Source organism: Crinia signifera, chromosome 12, assembly GCF_055691185.1.
Source record: "Crinia signifera chromosome 12, ASM5569118v1, whole genome shotgun sequence".
In the NCBI taxonomy this organism is placed as follows: Eukaryota; Metazoa; Chordata; class Amphibia; order Anura; family Myobatrachidae; genus Crinia; species Crinia signifera.
In genome coordinates, this window is record NC_139228.1 from 7,925,227 (window position 1) to 7,944,887 (window position 19,661).

Here is a 19,661-nt window from a genome sequence, read left to right on the forward strand (position 1 = left end):
GCTGATTTCCTGTGTTTTTTCATTACGATCAGTAAGAGTGAGGAGAGGCAGGAAAGGAGCCTGTAATACGGGGAACGTCTGTGCGATTTATCTGGTGCAGATCGTATGAGACCCATCTGTGCAGTGTTGGTAATATATGGGCTATTGCTTTACTATTCCCTATAATGCAGGCATTCCGAACCTCGATCCCCAGAGCACACTTCAGTTGAGTACGCACCTAAAGATCTGTCCAACCTGTCTGGTGGGCACAAAACACCGGTAATGTTTGGGAACAAATGACTGGAATATTTTCTCCTACAGGCTGGAAGACCATGGTCGCTCAGACAAATTAGGTAAATCCGTTTGATTGCAGCGTGAGACTGTAATGGAGATGCTACAAGTTTGGAGCATTGTGAGGGTTCATGCACAGGTGCAACTGCAGAACGGCATGAAGAAGGTGACACTGAGCAGTAGAGAGATGCTGCAGTCAAGACACTTGGAGAGTCCAGGAAAAGCCATAATTGTTAAGGTGGCCATACACACGCAGATCTATCTTCAGATCTAGAGAAAAAGTAGGAAGAGGTGTGACTGCGCTGTACTGAAGTATAATTTAGAAAATACAGTATTTATATGAAAATAAGAATTTAAATAAAAATTTGATCAGGTGTGTGAAAATTTAAGAGAATTTAATGACACAATTGAAACACAATAAAAGGCATGTTAAAAAAACATGTAATGCAGCCAGACAATTAAAAATGAATAATAGTCACCCACAAAATTGTCCAGAGGTTGATCCGTACGGGAATAGGTCTTTCAATTTTTTCCACTTTTTTGAAATGTCCAATAATGTGGCGATCTAAAGTTGAAAGATTCTGGCCTCGTTTATAAAGCACCTTTTTGTAATCCACTTGTATGGGGATATTACCTCTCAGAGTCGACTTGTATGTCCACACCACAGATTTAGATCAGGCTTCTTAGGAGGTGGCATGCCTCCAGATAGATAGTTCGCCTCACAGTGGGAATGGAGGTAGTGGGGTCCTTTAGGAGTTCACTCAAGGTAAAGCAGGTGGATATTCAAACACGGCAGAAGTGGAGTTCCTTTTCCGGATAAGAAATCGTGAAGTCCTCTGGTAGGGTGCAAATGTTTAAAAAGGGGCTGTCTGGATAGCGGGCTAACACCTACGCGTTTCGCTTTTTCCTTGAAAAAAGCTGCAGATAGCAGCGAAACGCGTAGGTGTTAGCCCGCTATCCAGACACCCCCTTTTTAAACATTTGCCCAAACAGTTAGATGATATGATATTATTACCACTCCTAGTTGAATAAACAAGATAGGCTGTAGGTTATGTCCAAAGTTCAAGCGGTCGGTCCAAAACTGGCACAAATTACCGGAGTCCACTGGCAAACTTGTTGAAGTAAAAGAGAAAGGGGTATGTCCCGTGTAACCAAGGTGATGTCACTGGTGCACGATGGTGAGGAAAGGTTGCACCCCAAAGATGGAATGTGGGGTCCAGGTGAGAATTCGGTCCTGTTGGGCTGGTTCAGACTGCAATCCCAATTTGGTGGTGGAGAGTGGGCAAGCACTGGCTGATGCATTTTGCTGCACATGGCAGCTTTATCAAAAGGTATGATAAGGGTTCCCTCCAGTTTCCAAACATGGGCGCTGCCATCTTGCCTGTTGTAACATGACTGACTATAATGGCTGCAGGGTGATATAGGTAATAGTCTCAGAATATTCTTAGTTGTGTGGTGGCACAGTTGGAAGGCTGGCTGTGATGCTGCTACGGCTAGGAGTGTGGGCCCATTAGTGTACATTTATCACTGTGCAGTTCGAGACACAACTAGACCTGGGCAAATTCACACCACCTTGTATGCTAGAGCCACACGACGCAGAGCACCCGGGGCTGGTTAGAGATGGTTGTACCCTCAGGCAGGGTACAGCCATCTCTGTGTTAGGTGTTGCAATTGTTTATTTATTGGTGCAACACCAACTAGATGGAAAAAACCTGCAGCAGGTTTTGTGTATTGTTTTTTTGTATATTTTATATTGTTTGTTGTATTTATTCTTTATCTATTTTTTATAAGTTATGATAAAAATGTATTATTTATTTTTAGCAGTCTATGGTGCATTTATGGTCCTAAATTAGTAATGTATTGTTGTGATCTCAAATGGTGGGCTAAAAATTCTGCAACAGGTGTGTTTGTTATATAGAGGGACCTGGGTCTCAGCGCAGTCCTCCCACTTTCCCCTTTTTTTTAGTGTATATGCTGTGGTTAAGTACCCACAGCTTGACTGCTGCACTGACTTGAGGTCTCTTACTATAATAGATTTATTAAAGTGGAGAGTTTAGTAGATCTGTTTTCCTTCAAAGTGTAAACTAGCGCACAGCCACATCTTCTTCTGTTCTCTTTCTAGCTAAACAACACTGGTCCTGGGATTCAAACCGGTGACCTCACCACAGCTATGTGCAAGGAACGATGCAACCAGCCCGGCACATGGTGATAATACAACTAATAATGGGATTTGTACTTATTAGTGTGCCGTGGCTCCCTGGGGTGCCTTGGGACACTTGCAAGGGTGCCCCGGGTTGGTGGTCCAGGATCAATACAACTTATTTGTGGTTAATATTTTATGGGGAAAAACAGTGCTGGTGGCTGCTAATCATAAAATATGTGTACAAAAAGATGCAAATCCTACCCTCACCACATAACTGACCCTAAGAATTGCATATAAACCCAATCTACTTAATGTTATATTTTTTCTGCTTTTTTGGGGGGCCTAGGGGTGCCGTGAAAAAAATCTGATACTCTATGGTGCAGTGATTAAAAAAAGATTGGGAACCCCCGACATTGTTATTGTACCCTCCGACTGTGGTGTATACGTGGTGTTACATCTCTTACAGGTCACCTTGTGGAGTTACCTCCTGCCATAGTACAACCACACAATACACACTATGCACACAATAGAGTATGGAAAAAGGGTAAAAGGGACTGGATAGGAGAGTTAGAAAAAGGAGGCTGTCACAAGTCAGTACTGCACTATGGCATATAACACAGGAGCGCTATGACTTAAAATTTGTTACACATCTCTCCTATAATTGCTTCTAAGTCCCCCCTGTAACTCACAGATGCGGGCTTGAAGCCAGTGGCAAACGGATCCCATCCAAGGCCAGCAGCAGCAGAGCAGATCCTGTCCCCTGCAGAGATACCGAAGCACATGTGTAAGATGGCCGCCTTCTGTGAGGGGAAGCTGGGAGCCTGCAGTGCTAAGCTCCTCCCCCTGTAAATGTGTGCATTTCAAATGGCTGCTCATGTCCCTAATACCGCCAGTTTTCCCAGACTCCCCTGCTAACAGGGATCCGGGATATACTTACAAATGCCTTGCTGGCCGGTGGTGGTAAGGCTGAAAGGACCGCGACGCACGCAGCGGTGTTCGGTCAAGGAGAAACGTGACCCTGGCACAAACCACAAGAAGTGTCGCTGGGGACCCACCGGCAGCTCCCACGGTGCAGACAGGCAGTGGCATAAGCTGCCTGTCTATCCTCAGGTAAAAGTAGCACAAAATAACACATAATTGTAAATAAAAATTCAGTACTTGTTTCCTAGCACGGCGCCCACTATGTTAATTGCGTAGAGGGCTATTCTGCGTTAGAAAAATCGCATCACATGCGATTTCTATCGCATGCGATTTTTGAAGTTAATTTATTAACTTTATCCCCAGGGCATCGCATCGCATGCGGTGCGATTGTTTTTGTTAATTTGTTCACTTCACTTGTGTCCCCAGGGCCATCTCATCGTATGGCATCACACCGCCCATAAAATCGCATGCGATTTTCTAGGGTGCTATGCCATGGCATTAGGTATACAATAATATGATCGTATGTCCCAAAAATAGGTTTAACGCACCCCCCCCATTATCCACTATCCGGAACGCATCCTCCGACTTTTTCATACCCCACTATCCACGTCGGCGTGGAGTTGATTTTATATAGTGTGGCGAGCGCAGTGAGCCACGAGTCCGAAGTGTGGTGATTATTGTATACCTAATGTCATGGCATTTCACGCCCTATAAAATCGCATGCGATCGCATGTGATTTTGCGGGACATGCGATATGCTGGGGTACAATGGCCATAGAAAAAAAGATATTTAAAAAGAAAAAAGCAAAATATAGCATCGCATGCGATGCGATTTCCTTACGGTGCCGTAAGTAGAAAATCTGGGCGCCGTGCTGGGAAACAAGTACCAACATTTCTATTCCCCCTGAAGAGAGCAACACAAGAGCACAGCTCCCACAGGGCACAATCTAAGACTGCCTGCGAAGGGGAAGTAGAAGGGGAGGAGTCAGCCCATGCTCCTGGTAGTCACCCTTCTATTCCCCACTGTGAACTCCACTGTCACCTAGTGGATGAAGAAGAAATTAATTTTATCATTCGGCTGAATGAAAAAGTCACGGAGCCTGCATATCCATTATTTGTCACACCCGCCAGAGAAGAAATCCTGCAACTTTTTTCCTTCGCTGGTCGTTTGCAAGGCGATTGACAGGAAGTAGGGGTCTGGGAACCGGTCATTTAGTAGGCGTGCCCAGGAAAAAGTAGGTGTGCCAAAGTGTTTTAGGGTAGGGTGTGTGACGTCACAGCCACCGAGTAAGTCTCTGGCTTCTCATATATGTGCGTGTGTGTGTGTGTGTATGTTTAATATAGACTGAAAGCCAACAACCACTGTAACTACCCCAATCAAATGCACTTATTTATTGTACAAATGCAAACTCCAGGAATAGTCTATACCTATTATGTGCAATGCACCCCTGCTACAGACACAATCATCTTATGATTAAAGTTGCACTTCCGGTGACAACCTGCAAAGTGGCTGTGTGCAATTATATACATAACTGTCACTTTAATGAGAAATATAGTTTATATACAGGTTTTTAGTGCATAAACATTTTTGTGATAATGATAGTCTTGATTATTGACCTATTTTGGGTTTACAGCCCGCACTGGTATATATTTATTATTTGCATTGTATAATAAGGAACGACAATTCCCATCCCAGCTGCTGATCGCGCACCTTATTGTTATGCTATTCATCATTCTGATGGGCTGGTAACTAGTACTTAAGATTTGTGCATGAGGGAAGGAAGACATTAATCCAACACCACCTATGATGGTTCTAATCCGGAATTTGTCAATTAATGACTTGAATCTGGAATGTAACGGCCATCTCTGCAGCAGAGAGTTCTTTCTAGAGTACGGGGTGTGTGGCGTAACTTTCATAGTCCAAACTTACCACCAAATCAGGTGTGTATAAAGTCTGCTCTGATAGAAGCCACTGCGGCACCAATCAATGACCTCACATGAAACAAAGACAAGGGCGCCTCCTAGTGTCATTATACATAGACAACAGATAAAAAAAGCAGATATTAATAATGTGGACCCGTACATAAAATTAATAATGGAAATGTAAGGCTGGTCTGATAACTTGAAATAATTCCACAAACAGTCCTCCAGCAGGGTGATTTTCTGTAGTTTAATTAAGAATCCACAATCCATAAAAGGCACAAAAATATTTAATGTACATAGTGTAGTGTCATTCTGTTTACATAAAGTTCTGTACATAAAAGGAGTAACTTATAAATAAATATACATACATACATACATACATACATAAAGTATGACAGGCCACAACAAACCAGAAAACGCCTCTCTCCTCAATCAGCAATGCAGCAGGGGTACTACCATACACGGCAATTCACCTGCACAACGGCCTATCGGCAAACTCCACGCTGCCAACCCGTAACATCATGGTGGGTTAATTGGGCGTTTTGACCTGCAAATTTCATCGGCAACGAGACGTGAATTGCGGAAGCGAGCAGATTATGCGTATACGCGGCGGAATAACACGGGCTATTTGAAGCAGACCAATACAACTAAACAACACACATACTTTCTGAGGAAGCCGACAACTTGCTTTGAGGCAGAGAAACGCGCCAGGGGACCGTCCTGGTACCAATTATATCATTGTCAGCCACCCGGGGGGTGTCTGTTCAATGGCCATCTATATCTTCTTCCTTGGTTGGATGGAGTGCTAACCGAACCAAGGAACAGTCTTACAAGACCATTACCTCAGGTGGCCACCTGTGCACAAGTGCGCTTTTATCAAACCAAACAAAAGAGAGAGTTAATCGCACAGGTTAGTGATAGTATAGGTATAATTGGTGGACCCCTAGGTACCCATAGTGAGAGGATTATATCTTTGCTACAGGGGTGTGCTACCACTGGACATGTAATTAGAGCAGAAAGTTTATGCAAATTGTCTCTATGTGGTGCACATAAGAATTTACACAATAAGACGTAACTTTTAATAAATCTATTATAATTAGTAGCCAAATAAAAGACACATAATACATACATACATACATACATACAATGTTGACACGGACATGTGATAAAAAGGATATTTCTACCCTCACAACGTGGGGCCCCAAAACACAAATAGGGTATTAATGAATTCAATTATTACTTTAATAGTGTGAATATAATGCTTTCGTCTGTTTTTAATACTTTTCACAGGTGACTGTGCTCGAGGATGCGCATTAAATAATGAGCTGTACTCCTTTAAGCTGCGGAGCAATATTGGATAGAATGTCCAATATCTCAGCTAGTGGCGGTAGGCAGAAGTAGGAAATATATCAGCGGTCTCAGTAAATAAACCGTTAAAACAGACAAAAGCATTATATTCACACTATTCAAGTAATAATTGAATGCATTAATACCATATTTGGGTTTTGGCGCCCCACGTTGTGAGGGTAGAAATATCCTTTTCAACACATGTCCGTGTCAACATTGTATGTATGTATGTATGTATGTATGTATGTATGTATGTATGTATGTATGTATTAGAGATGTGCACCGGCCACTTTTCGGGTTTTGGGTTCTGATTACCTTGAGGTTTTGGGTTCTAATGGGTTTTGGCGAAACACCTCCTAAGTGTTTTGTGTTTGGATTTTTTTGGGTTCTGATTTTTTTGTTAAAAAAGTATAAAAACAGCTAAAATCGCAGAATTTGGGTGTTTTTTTTTGCTCCTACGCTATATTAACCTCAATAACATTCATTTCCACTCATTTCCAGTCTATTCTGAACACATCACAATATTGTTTTTAGGGCAAAAGGTTGCACCGAGGTAGCTGGATAACTATGCTAAGCCACACAAGTGTGCGGCACAAACACGTAGATCATGTAAGAGTGGCACTGCAGCGGAGTTATGGCACAGGACAGCGCCACTGGAGTGCAATTAATATATGTCAGTGGGTATGCACCAGCAGGCAGTTATACAGATACAGCAGTATTAGGCAGTGAGCCCCAGACCACACAGGTAGATATACAGCAGTGTTTATTAGGCAGTGAGCCCCAGACCAGACGGTAGATACGGCAGTATTAGCCAGTGAGCCACAGACCAGACAGGTACGGCAGTATTAGGCAGAGAGTCCCAGACCACAAAGGTAGATATATGGCAGTATTTATTAGGCAGTAAGCCCCAGACCAGACGGTAGATACGGCAGTATTAGGCAGTGAGCCCCAGACCAGACGGGAGCTATGGCAGTACTAGGCACCAGACAGGTAGATAAGACAGTACTACTAGGCACAAGACAGGTAGATAGATACGTCAGCAATACTACTATTGTGCACCAGCAGAATTTATAATAATTAATTATTAGGTACTGCTTGGCAGTGGCACACGTCAGTGCACCAGCAGCATGTAACTATTTTTGAATTAAATTAGATTTACCTGTAGCAGCCTAGTATTTACTAGGTAGGTACACTAGGTAGGCAGTAGCACTGTCAGTGGCAACAGTGGACTGAGTAACTAAATAATACTGGCAGATTCAGTGCAGGCAGCACCAGTGGACTATATATAATATAATTAATTATTCATATAATATATATTACAGCACAGCACCAGAGGTAGGCCCCAGCACAGAGGAGACAGTGGTACTACAGGCAGGTACACAGTTAGACTGTTCTCCTAAGCAGAGGAGAACATAGTACACAGCAGCACTGAGGGAGACAGCCCCAGCAAATAAAATAATTACAGCACAGCAGCACACCAGAGGTAGATCGCACAGAGGAGACAGTAGTACTACAAGTACACAGTTAGACTACTACACAGCAGCACTGATAGACAGCACCAGCGATTGCAAAAGCTCAAGGTCAACCTCAAGTTTAAGCCCCAGCAGCAGCACCAACACAGCCTCTCCCAACCCACTACTTGACTAGAGTGAAGATGGCGGGGCGCGGCAGCCGCTTATAAAGCCTCGCGAAATCCGACGCCGGGAGATGACGTTCTAATCACGCGGACGGACCGAGTCAGGCGGGAATCTCCGAGCGCTGCTCGGAATCGGGCTCGGAATGATGACGTCCGTGGGGGCTCGGATCTCTGAAATCCGAGCCCGCACATCTCTAGTATGTAATATGTGTCTTTTATTTCGCTACTCATTTTAATAGATTTATTAAAAGTTACGTCTTATTGTGTAAATTTTTAGGTGCACCACATAGAGACAATTCTTTTGCCTTTGCATAAACTTTCTGCTTTTATCAAACCAGCTTTTTATTTCTCACACACTGCAACAGAGGTGGGAAATATAAGTATTAATGCCATATTTCCACGATGTGTCTCTAACACGAACAAATGACCATAAAATGACTAATTAATCAAATTTCCATTAACACAGCGCAGTGATTTTTGCTAACAACTGCTGTCTTTTTGCTGCATGCAAGAGGGGGATGCAGTTACAATCCCGGCGTTCAAAATCCCGCTGCCGGAATCCACGACACCCATAGAGGGAGAATTAATTAGTGTGCCCAGCGTAGCGAGGCACCGGGCCCGCAAGCTCAGCAACTTCCGTCTGATGATTCTTGAGAGATGCACTATGGGTAATATTTAACTGATGGGGTGATTGTATTACTTTGTAAACATTTTCAAGCAGCTTTTCAAAATAAAAAAGGTACCATGCTCTAAACCCCCTCTTCCTACCTGTAATAGTAATCTGGTGGGGAACCCCCACCCTTTGTATTAACAAGCAGAGTCCTTGCACATATGTCTAACTGAAATGCCGCCCATACACGCTGCGATCCCGGCGGTGCAATGTGTGCTTTGAGGTGCGCGCTTCCGCAGCACCTCATCGCACAGTACAAAAATTATGTGCTGCACATACTTTTTGTACTTGCTTTTCATCACATTGCATCGCATTGCATGCACAAGGCATGCAATGCGATGTGATGGATGCTATTTAAGCCCAGAACGCATGCCGGGATCGGCACATGTATGGGCAGCTTAACACCTTCTTTAACAAAGTGGTGGGGATTCCAGGGGAGAGATGCTCCCTAAAGAACCATTACAGGTAACATAGGGTAGCAGGGAACAGGGGTGGGTATGTTGCACAGTTAATGAAGCATGCAGCGCTGCAGAACACTTCATGACCAAGCACCGATTACTATCCTACCCAAGCTGCAATCTGGGCACAAAAAGGTGTTCTGCGCTTTAACCTAAAAAGATAAAAATAGTAAAATTAAGTAAACATAACTTTAACAACATCTCTATAGTGATAACAGATCATCTAGAGCAGTGGTTGCCGACTCAAGCCCCCTCAATAGGACATTAACTGAGGAATTCTGTCTGGAAGAGAATTACTGACCCGGGAAACTCACCTACGTAACATTACACGCATCCACACAGCGTGGTGGGTTGGGGGGGAGGGGAGGGGGGGGGGGGGATGGGGAGTACCTGGGATCCCCTGATCTAGAGTTTGTGCATAATGAACAGCCCAAAGAAACAGTTCTTATCCACACCCTGGACTGGACTGACAAAGTTTATAAAATATCCATTAAAAGGGAAAATAAGTATTTGTGTCAATAGGGTCCAGACAAGAAAGTTTTAAAACCGGAAGTCATTTAGTAATACATAATTACATTTGTATGTAACATCACAGCTTCACTTTTTACCGCCTGCTCCCTGTAGCCTCTGGGGGCCGGGAGGACAGGTAATAACTACTTGCTTATATTCCCTAAGCCGCTGCAAATGAGGGTGATCTGATTGATGCGCTCCCATGAGAATTTGCACGGGAGCGCAATGTTTTTCATTTGTGCATGCACTGTGTGAAAGCAGCCACAGCAACGTGGGTGCCGGGGGGGCAGGCAGCTGGCATCACCGGATGTCAGCTGCCCGCCATGTTCCCCTCCAGGACACACACCTGAGAGTGTCTTAGTTTTGCGTGTACGCACCACATCATTCCATGGTCTCCAATGCCTGCAGCTGCAGGCTGGCGGGTACGGCTGGGCTGACCAATCAGCAGCATGGCAGGCACTGGGGGAGGGTGTCATTGTCCACAGATACTTCAGGTACAAGTGCAGCTCTGCGCAGGGTTGGCACATGAAATATGTCGACATGGCTAAGGTCAACAGGGTCAGAAGGTCAACAATAGAAAAGGTCAACATGAGTTTTTCACTTTTTTTGTCCCCAATGTCGACGTATGTCGACATGGACACTATATCAGTGTACCGCGTCCCCTCGCCATGCTTTGCGCTCGGCACACTATTATATTCTCCCTCCACACCCTAGTGGATGGTAGGGTACGAAATACCGCCTGTCGGCACAAAAAAAAACAGGGGTGAAAAACCCCACGTCGACTTTCTGAACTTAGCCATGACGAACCATTTCATGTGTCGACTCATTGACCTAATGTATGTCGACCTTCATGGTGTCCCCTCTACTTTGTACAAAGGATGTATCATACATGAAGGGCAGTGGGAGACGGCACTTACCTGCACTGATGAGGATTATTTTCTCTGTCCTCATCGCAACTTCTAAAACGAGGCAAATTAAAATGATATTTGCATATTGTGGCTTCAAGTGTTGATGAACGTACAGGACATGTACAGTAAGATACAAATATCCAGATATAGGGCCTGATTCTGGCTCACAAACAGATGGAAACAACATATTAATTTTATTTAAAAATGAAGAACACGAAATATGACATACAACATATAACATAAACACAAGTGAAAACAGTGCCAGCCGTGCGCACGTTCCTCGAGCACTACCAACCTGTTTATTGTGTTTATTGAATGTACTTAACAGTCCTTTTCAGGACTCTAATGTAACTAGCAGCCTCTCGTCAGGAGTCACCCCAAGACCACATCAGCAGCAGCACAAGCTGACAGTGGCACAGGGCAGGACTAACGCCGTACGGCAAGCTGACTGCGGCATTTGTCCCTGGACAGGGAGTGCACGCAGATAGCTAACCATCGGACTGAGTACAGGCGGTTTCCCCGCTAGCCGCAAACGACCAGTGTGTTAGGTCGGCAGCACGGGGAAAGACTGACCACGTCCGTCAGTCTCTTATTGTAATAGCTATCTCCCTTTCAGGGAGCGCCTGTCTCAATACGGGGCATACTTTAACTGATTCGGTCCGAGTGTCCCCTTGCGACCGCGGTGATATAAATACCAGTAGGTAAACGGCGCAGAGGAGGACGTTAGACCCATTAATCAACCCACAAAATAGCACTCAATTTGCGGCGTTGTCTTAATTCCATACTGTTACTGCTACATCAGCACAGCTGACCATGACATAAAGGAGAGGTTATGTACACCTAAAAGCCCGCTCTGCAGCACTTACTACAAGAAGTGACTCCAGATAAACGGGAAATTTATGAGTGACAACACCCAGTTACTTAGACTTTACTGTAGCCAATTTGTATCTGAAACAGGAGTGATACAATAGGCATAACGCCAGACACTCTGATACTTAATTGATCTATCAGTCTACTGTAACATATTGAGTGCTAAAGAACTATATAAAGGTAGCTATCAATATGGCTGTTTAAAAATGTGCATATAAACACATATAAAATTGATTTCAAATCTGACCTCTCTCTCCTCGAACAATTATTTTAAGACAAGAAGGAGTTTAATAGTAGTGTCACTGATAAATACATGATTGAGGTAGTTGCTCTTGGAACCCGCACGTGCTTTTTAAACACACTGTTTTCACTTGTGTTTATGTTACATGTTGTATGTCATATTTCGTGTTCTTCATTTTTAAATAAAATTAATAAAAGGTATATCTTATGACTCAATTCTCTATAAATGGTGCACCACCTTAAGACAATCCTTTTTCTTTCTCTCAATAAAAGTCTTGCATTCTAATTGTCGGTGGTAGCACACCCCTAGATTCATTATAATCTGTATTCATCCCGTTTTCGGGGATTAACCGCAAATATTAAGTTTCACTTAAATGTCTTAAAGGGGGACCGCAGCAGGGATCTCCGATCCCTGCTGCAATCCTCCCTACAGCGCCGCCGGCCGCCTCCCCCATATGGAGGATGCGAAGCTGCCCAATGTATCAACATCGGGCAGCCCAGCATCGCACCCCTGGGCTATCGCCATTCTGGGATGGCGATAGCCCATTGTAGCCTATGGCTACACATCGCACTGCCTGAGCAGGGCAGTGCGGTAAGAGGGGTTGGCGAGGGTCAGCGCATTACAGCGCATGCGCAGACCCCCCCCGGCTTCTGGCTTAGCACTTCGCAGGGACAGGGCTCCTTTCGGAGCCCTGTCCCTGCAGTGTCAGGGATGACACATCCCAGTGATGTAATCGCATTTTACAATGCGATCCTGGGCGGTGATATTCCGCCCAGATCGCATTGTAAATGCGATCATTGATAAATGTGCCCCTTAGTCTCCTGCATGAACGTCAAAAAGAGAAGGAAGAGATCTGCACACAAATATGTAATGCCACTAATTTGGGGGCATTTTCCACCGCCTTTATTTTAATATTGTGGCGGGGGTGCTGTCCTGGCAACTAAGATACTAAAATAACATAAAGGGGAAAAAGGATTGCACTGCTAGACACACACCAGTAAGGGCCAGATGTATCAAGCTTCAAAAAGTGATCAAGTGGAGAGAAAAAACAATCAGCCAATCAGCTCCTACTTGTTATTTTTCAAACCCAGCCTGTAATATGTCAGTTAGGAGCTGATTGGCTGGTTGTTTATCACTCTCCATTTTATCACTTTTGAAGCTTGATACATCTGGCCCTAAGTCTTGTCAAACGTAAACTTTTATTATTTCATTTAAAAAGTAGGAGGGCAGGATCCCACAACCTTTTCACATATACGGTAGTAGGGGAGCACCTCCTAGCTTGGGGTGAAATGTTTAGGGGTTACAAATTGACAAATTACAACATGTAGACATTTCAGGGGAAATTTACTAAGATGTGTATTTTACTTCACATGTGATGTTGCTAAGGGCAACCAATCAGATCCGGTCTACTATCTTCTAGATGGTGCTAAAGAAATAAATAGTAGCTTCTGATTGGTTGCCCATAGCAATATCACATGTGAAGTAAAATACACATCTTAGTAAATTTCCTCCTTAATGTTGTGCTTCAAAATTTTTTGAAAAGGTGCAGATAGAATTACAAATTCTAGGGGAATATTAATACCTGCGATCTATGTCAAAATATTCCGTGCTCAATACAGGCCGGGAAGTTTATTAGTACTTGTCTAAGACTTTTGGGAACATCTAAAAAAAAAACTACAAAAAAAGAGACATTTTGCAGCCAACTCATCTATCTACACCAGGCATGTCCAACGTTGGCCCTCCAGATGTTGTGAAACTACACATCCCAGCATGCTTTGTCACAGTTTTGCTATTAGAGAATGCTAAAACTATTGCAAAGCATGCTGGGGTGTGTAGTTTCAAAACATCTGGAGGGCCAACGTTGGACATGCCTGATCTACACCATTTAATTTTTTTTGGAGCACAACGTTAAATGTCTGCATGTTGTAAATGTTAATTTGTAACCCCTAACATTTCACCCCAAGCTAGGAGGTGCTCCCCTACTACCGTATATGTGAAAAGATTGTGGGATACTAACCTCTTACATTTTAAATGCAATAATAAAGTTTACATTTTAACAAGATTTCCTGGTGTGCGTCTAGCGGTGCAACCCTTTTCCCCTTTAGGTTAATCTCCTGCATTTACACAGGCTGGGCATAATGAGGGCTTTCCTTTCTAAATGGCCAGTCTGTCCCAGCCGTCTCTATCTCTCCTTGTACTACTCTAGGCAGCACGCTGCTGCAGGCACATCTGCTGTCCCAGCCAGCTCCGTCTCCCCTTGTACTACTCTCTAGGCAGCGTGCTGATGCAGGCACATCTGCTGTCCCAGCCAGCTCCGTCTCCCCTTGTACTACTCTCTAGGCAGCGTGCTGATGCAGGCACATCTGCTGTCCCAGTCGCTCCGTCTCAGATCATTCTACTCTCTAGGCAGTGTGCTGCTGCAGGCACATCTGCTGTCCCAGCCGGCTCCATCCCTCCTCATACTTCTCTCTAGGCCATGGGTCCTCAAACTGCGGCCCTCCAGATGTGGTGAAACTACAAATCCCAGCATGCCTTGCCACAGTTTTCCTATAAGGGAGTGTTAAAACTGTGGCAAGGCATGCTGGGAATTATAGTTTCACAACATCTGGAGGGCCGCAGTTTGAGGACGCATGCTCTAGGCAGTGTGTTTCTGCAGGCACATCTGCTGTCCCAGCCAGCTCCGTCTCCCCTTGTACTACTCTCTAGGCAGCGTGCTGATGCAGGCACATCTGCTGTCCCAGTCGCTCCGTCTCAGATCATTCTACTTTCTAGGCAGTGTGCTGCTGCAGGCACATCTGCTGTCCCAGCCGGCTCCATCCCTCCTCATACTACTCTCTAGGCAGTGTGTTTCTGCAGGCACATCTGCTGTCCCAGCCAGCTCCGTCTCCCCTTGTACTACTCTCTAGACAGCACGCTGTTGCAGGCACTTCTGCTGTACCAGCCAGATCCGTCTCCCCTTGTACTACTCTCTAGGCAGCGTGCTGATGCAGGCACATCTGCTGTCCCAGCCAGCTCTGTCTCCCCTTGTACTACTCTCTAGGCAGCACGCTGTTGCAGGCACTTCTGCTGTCCCAGCCAGCTCAGTCTTCCCTTGTACTACTCTCTAGGCAGCACGCTGATGAAGGCACATGTGCTGCCCCAGCCGGCTCCATCTCCCCTTGTACTACTCTCTAGGCAGCACGCTGATGAAGGCACATGTGCTGCCCCAGCCGGCTCCATCTCCGCTTGTACAGTACTACTCTCTAGGCAGCACACTGTTGCAGGCACTTCTGCTGTCCCAGCCAGCTCCGTCTCTCCTTGTACTACTCTAGGCAGCACGCTGCTGCAGGCACATCTGCTGTCCCAGCCAGCTCTGTCTCCCCTTGTACTACTCTATACACAGCGTGCTGATGCAGGCACATCTGCTGTCCCAGCCGGCCCCATCTGTCCTCGTACTAGCCTCTAGGCATAGTGCTGCTGCAGGCACATCTGCTGTCCCAGCCCCTCCGTCTCAGATCGTACTACTCTCTAGGCAGCACACTGCTGCAGGCACATCTGCTGTCCCAGCCGGCTCCGGCTCACATCGTACTACTCTCTAGGCCCGCAGGCACTTCTGTCCCAGCCAGCTCCATCTCTCCTTCTCCAACTCTCTAAGCACTGCAGTGTGCTGCTGCAGGCACATCTGCTGTACCACTGATCTACATCTATCCGCAGGAACGGTGGGAGGTGGCGAGTCTGCTGGTACATCTCTGGACAGGACCATGCCTTATCTCAGGGGGTCCTTTCAAATTTTTGCTATGGGGAATACACATTTCTAGTTCTGCCCCTTATGGAGATTTTCATTTTTAGGAATATTATAATTAATGTGTAAAAGGGATTCAAATTTTGACCCAATTCTGGGCTTGGTGGATGGGACCTCATCTTATAGATCTAGTGGTTTGTGCGTTGCACCTTCCAGTTGCACTTTGAAGGAAATGTGTGCGAGCAACTTGCAGTTGCAATCTCAATACAGCAACGATCTTTGGTAGTGACAGAACAGCGAGACATTGCAAATGTAGGAGCCGCCGACAAGTAAAGAGACGCTCCCTGAAGCCATCACAACTTGCTCAGCAAATGCAACGAAAAAATCCAAGGCACATGGATTCCCCTTGTCTCTGCATAGCCGTGCAGAATGGGTGCGGGAGCTACGACGCTGGAGCCATGTTTTATGCAAACGAGATCACAATTGCATGCCCAAACATGCCCTGAAAAATGCTCATGACACATCGGTGTTTTTGCAGATACTCCCCATTATGCCCCCATACAGCCTTTTCCAATCACTCAGCGACTAATTCCTCTCTGTGAATGGCAACGTAAAGGCACCTTGGGACGTTTGAACTGCGGCCACGACGCATGCTGCCGATTTGCGCTCAACTACGACACCTGTTGTGAATCTGATTCAGGCCCTAAAGACATACAATTTGTACTTACGTCTCCATATAGCCTAGTCAGGAATAATATTGCTGGCACCACCACTATCGACACCACAATCGCCACTAGAATAGCGGTACGATCTCTACGGCCACCTGAAATACGAAAAGGAAAAATCCAGACATTTATTAACAAATTAGCAGGAGAACGTCAAATATAAACAGATACAGAAGGTTTGACAGTGCAGCAATAGGGAGCTCCCTGTAGGCCAATCAGAAGATGATTTGATTCAATACTCAGCTCTACATTGTTATGTAACAGACTCCGTCCGAACATTTGTAGTGCAAATATGAGACAATCAGTATGGTGCCCATCTAAATTTGTAGCGGAAAACCGCTTCCAGCAGCCTGCAATGGAGCGCACATTCAGCGACATAGTGCGTATACACTGAATGACATTCTGATTTTGTATTTCCGACAATTCGGATTCGGCAAAATCGTTCAGAAGGTCGTCCAGCCTGTACCCAGCTTAAGACTGACCAGGAGCCGCTGTGTTTTGCCTCTTCTTCAAAACAGTATAAGAGAAAAGAGGAAAAGGGACTGTTTGATGGGGAACGCACTGAAAAAGTGTACAGAATTAATATATAACCTTTATTAGTTTTATTTAATATTTCCTGTATCTTGGTAAGGAAAGTTTGACACAACAGTGAAAAATGAAGGTAAAAACATGGACATACAGACACAAAAAATAAGTGTACAAAGAAAGAAATTAGTGTGTTTTAAAATGTACACAGAGACCAGTCTGAGAGATAACTTTTTATATTATAGCCTGTGATTGGTTTGTATAATTATTGGACCCCTTCTTAGTGTGTTGTTATATGTATGGTAACATACACACTGCACTTCGCACTGGATGGTCTCAGAGTTCACCTCCAATATAGTATAACAGGATTTATCACTGTCTATATATGGTGGAGCTCTGATGCCATCTGCTGGATATTCAGCAGTATTTATATATAATTTTTACTGATATATAGCTAGGTAGCTGTCAGGAGTGCATTTAGCAGGCATGTAAGCCTGATCATAAGGCATACAATAAAATATATATCTTGGGACTAGCTGGTGGTTCCTGGAGTCCCACCGCTGGGCTCTTCCAGGCACCTTCCACTCAGTTTAGTTCCCACAAATAGTCTTTGCCTTATAGGGATCTTTTAGAATGATGATCACATTTCTAATAGGGCTATCAAGTATCTCAGACTGGGTCTATGCCAACGCGCACGTTTCACTGTCTGAACACAGCTTTGTCAAGGCCAACCTGATTGTCCCAGCTGGCTCATATTTATTCATAGGGTTTACTAATCAGAGTGCTGACTGGGTGTCACGTGCATACTGTGTCCAATCTTGGACCTGTTCAATCTCATTATCATGAGTGGTTACCCCCTCCTTTGATATTAATCCTGCCCCGGTCATCATCATGTGGGCGGCGTCCAGCGTCACGTGGTCCGCATATCGCATTGCAGACAAAGCCCGGCGTCATCCCGGGCTTTGTCTAACCCAGTTTGTATGGTCCGCCGTGTGGTCACGTGGGCGGCATCCCGCATCACGTGACCTGTGCGTCACATCGGCGTCATCTTGGGCTCTGTCTATTCTCGCCCATATGATCGCCGGTATTGCGGGTCACATGGGTGGTCAGGTGATATGTCATCTGACTCCATTGTCCAATCATCGGGCTTACCCGGGAGTACCCGGGTTGTGTCCTCAAGTCTGGTGATTAGCTCCTAACATTACAGATCGTAATATAACAGAGTACACATATGGGGGAAGAACTTCCTAAGCCTGGCTTCCAATAATGGGAATCTCAGGCAAACCAAGATCCCCGATAAGTGCCAGTATTGTGCCTAATATGACAGCCCCCGGCAAATCAATTTCAAGTTTTCTATTAATAAATGTACAAGCTATGTGCTAGAATTGTTACATAAGTGACTAAAAAGCATTAAGGGGCTGGGAGATGTTGACATAAGGTGCCCATACACGGAGCGAGGTGCTACAGCAGCGTGCTTTGTACTAGATACCATACAATCTAGTACAGAAAGTAAGGGCTGCCACGGAGCGTTCACCCGCATCGCACGGGAAAAACGCTTTGTGTATGGGCACTTTAAGCAATTTGGCTTAGTCAGTATCGAGATGTAGCCACCGGATACAGATGACTGCCATCCCCAGCCACTAGCCTGTGTGTACAGCAGCCAGATACACTGTGCAGAGCCTTGTCTAATGGTCTTGCCTGCTCAGTCTATTTGGTTGGGTAATAGCGACGCCAGACATTGCTATCGCCCACGCAGGGCGATTCTGCATAATCTTCTGTCTAGTCAAAGTCTTCTGGTTAAATCGCCCGTGTGTATTCGGCTTCAGACTAGCTAAAAAGCTTTAAGTATTATATTAATGATGTCTCTGAGCAGCCCCACACCCCAACACTGACATATTATATACATTTATCCAGGAATCACCGTTCATAGGGCCTATGCATTAAACCCCTCCAAGGGCAGGTGGCAAGGGTTCTAGTCCAGTGTTTAGCGTGTGCACTACCATTATTTATATAACCACTTTCCTGGCACAGTTGCGTGTCTGCCCACTGAGTGCCCCACCATGTAGAGGAGATCCTTTCTACACCAGTGCAACACGTATCTCCTCTGGCTCCCCGGATCCCCCTGAGTGATGCGGACCACAGAAATCACTTCCGACATCTGCTTGTGCAGAGATCAGCCTAAGACAGTAGCACCCTAGGATTCTCCCCCAGTGATTGCCAGTAGGACAGATTAAATCATCATTACACCGATGTCAAAATCCCGACTGCTAAAACCCCGACAGTTGGGATCCTGACGGACAGGGGCTATTCTCTCATAGAGGGAGAATAGGTGGCAAGCTCGCAAGGGGCTTCGTTGCGCTAGCCCTGCTGTCTGAGTCCCGGCAGTTGGTGTGTTACACCACACCCCTGCCATTTGCAGCCATATACACTGCAAGAACATTTTGCTGTGAAGCCCAAGGTGGCCTAATGGAGGCAGATATATTTCTTTCCGCCAATTTATTGATTTTAATCACATTTACTTTTAGGTCACATTCTTAAAATTTCAGTAAAATAAATTGTTAAAGTTTTTTTTTTGGTTAAAATCTATTTAAATGTGTTACAATAAGAAGAAAGAGACTAATGGGGTAAATGGGTCCAAGTTTGCTGATGTGAGAAACCGGACAATTATTATTATTATTTTTTTTAAGTTTCCTTTATTGAAGTGCAAAAAAAAAAAATGCAGAAAATTATAAATACAAATATTCCATGTATCATGTACATTGTATAAATATACATCAGTCTATCCGAATCATTT

The 19,661-nt window shown here is 44.9% G+C and overlaps 1 protein-coding gene across 4 annotated transcripts in view; it reads right to left on the minus strand.

The window, feature by feature from the left end:
• Nucleotides 1–6,802: 6,802 nt before the first annotated feature.
• LOC146049959 (uncharacterized) overlaps nt 6,803–19,661 on the minus strand; it is a 40,145-nt gene continuing 27,286 nt past the window's right edge. For all 4 annotated transcript variants that reach the window (XM_083166669.1, XM_083166671.1, XM_083166670.1 and 1 more), the window contains exons 5-7: nt 16,346–16,440; nt 10,795–10,836; nt 6,803–9,519 (exon numbers count right to left, since the gene is read on the minus strand). In XM_083166669.1, coding sequence (XP_083022795.1) covers nt 10,825–10,836; nt 16,346–16,440 — 107 coding nt within the window. In that variant the 3' untranslated portion in view covers nt 6,803–9,519; nt 10,795–10,824. The remainder of the gene's footprint in view (nt 9,520–10,794; nt 10,837–16,345; nt 16,441–19,661) is intronic.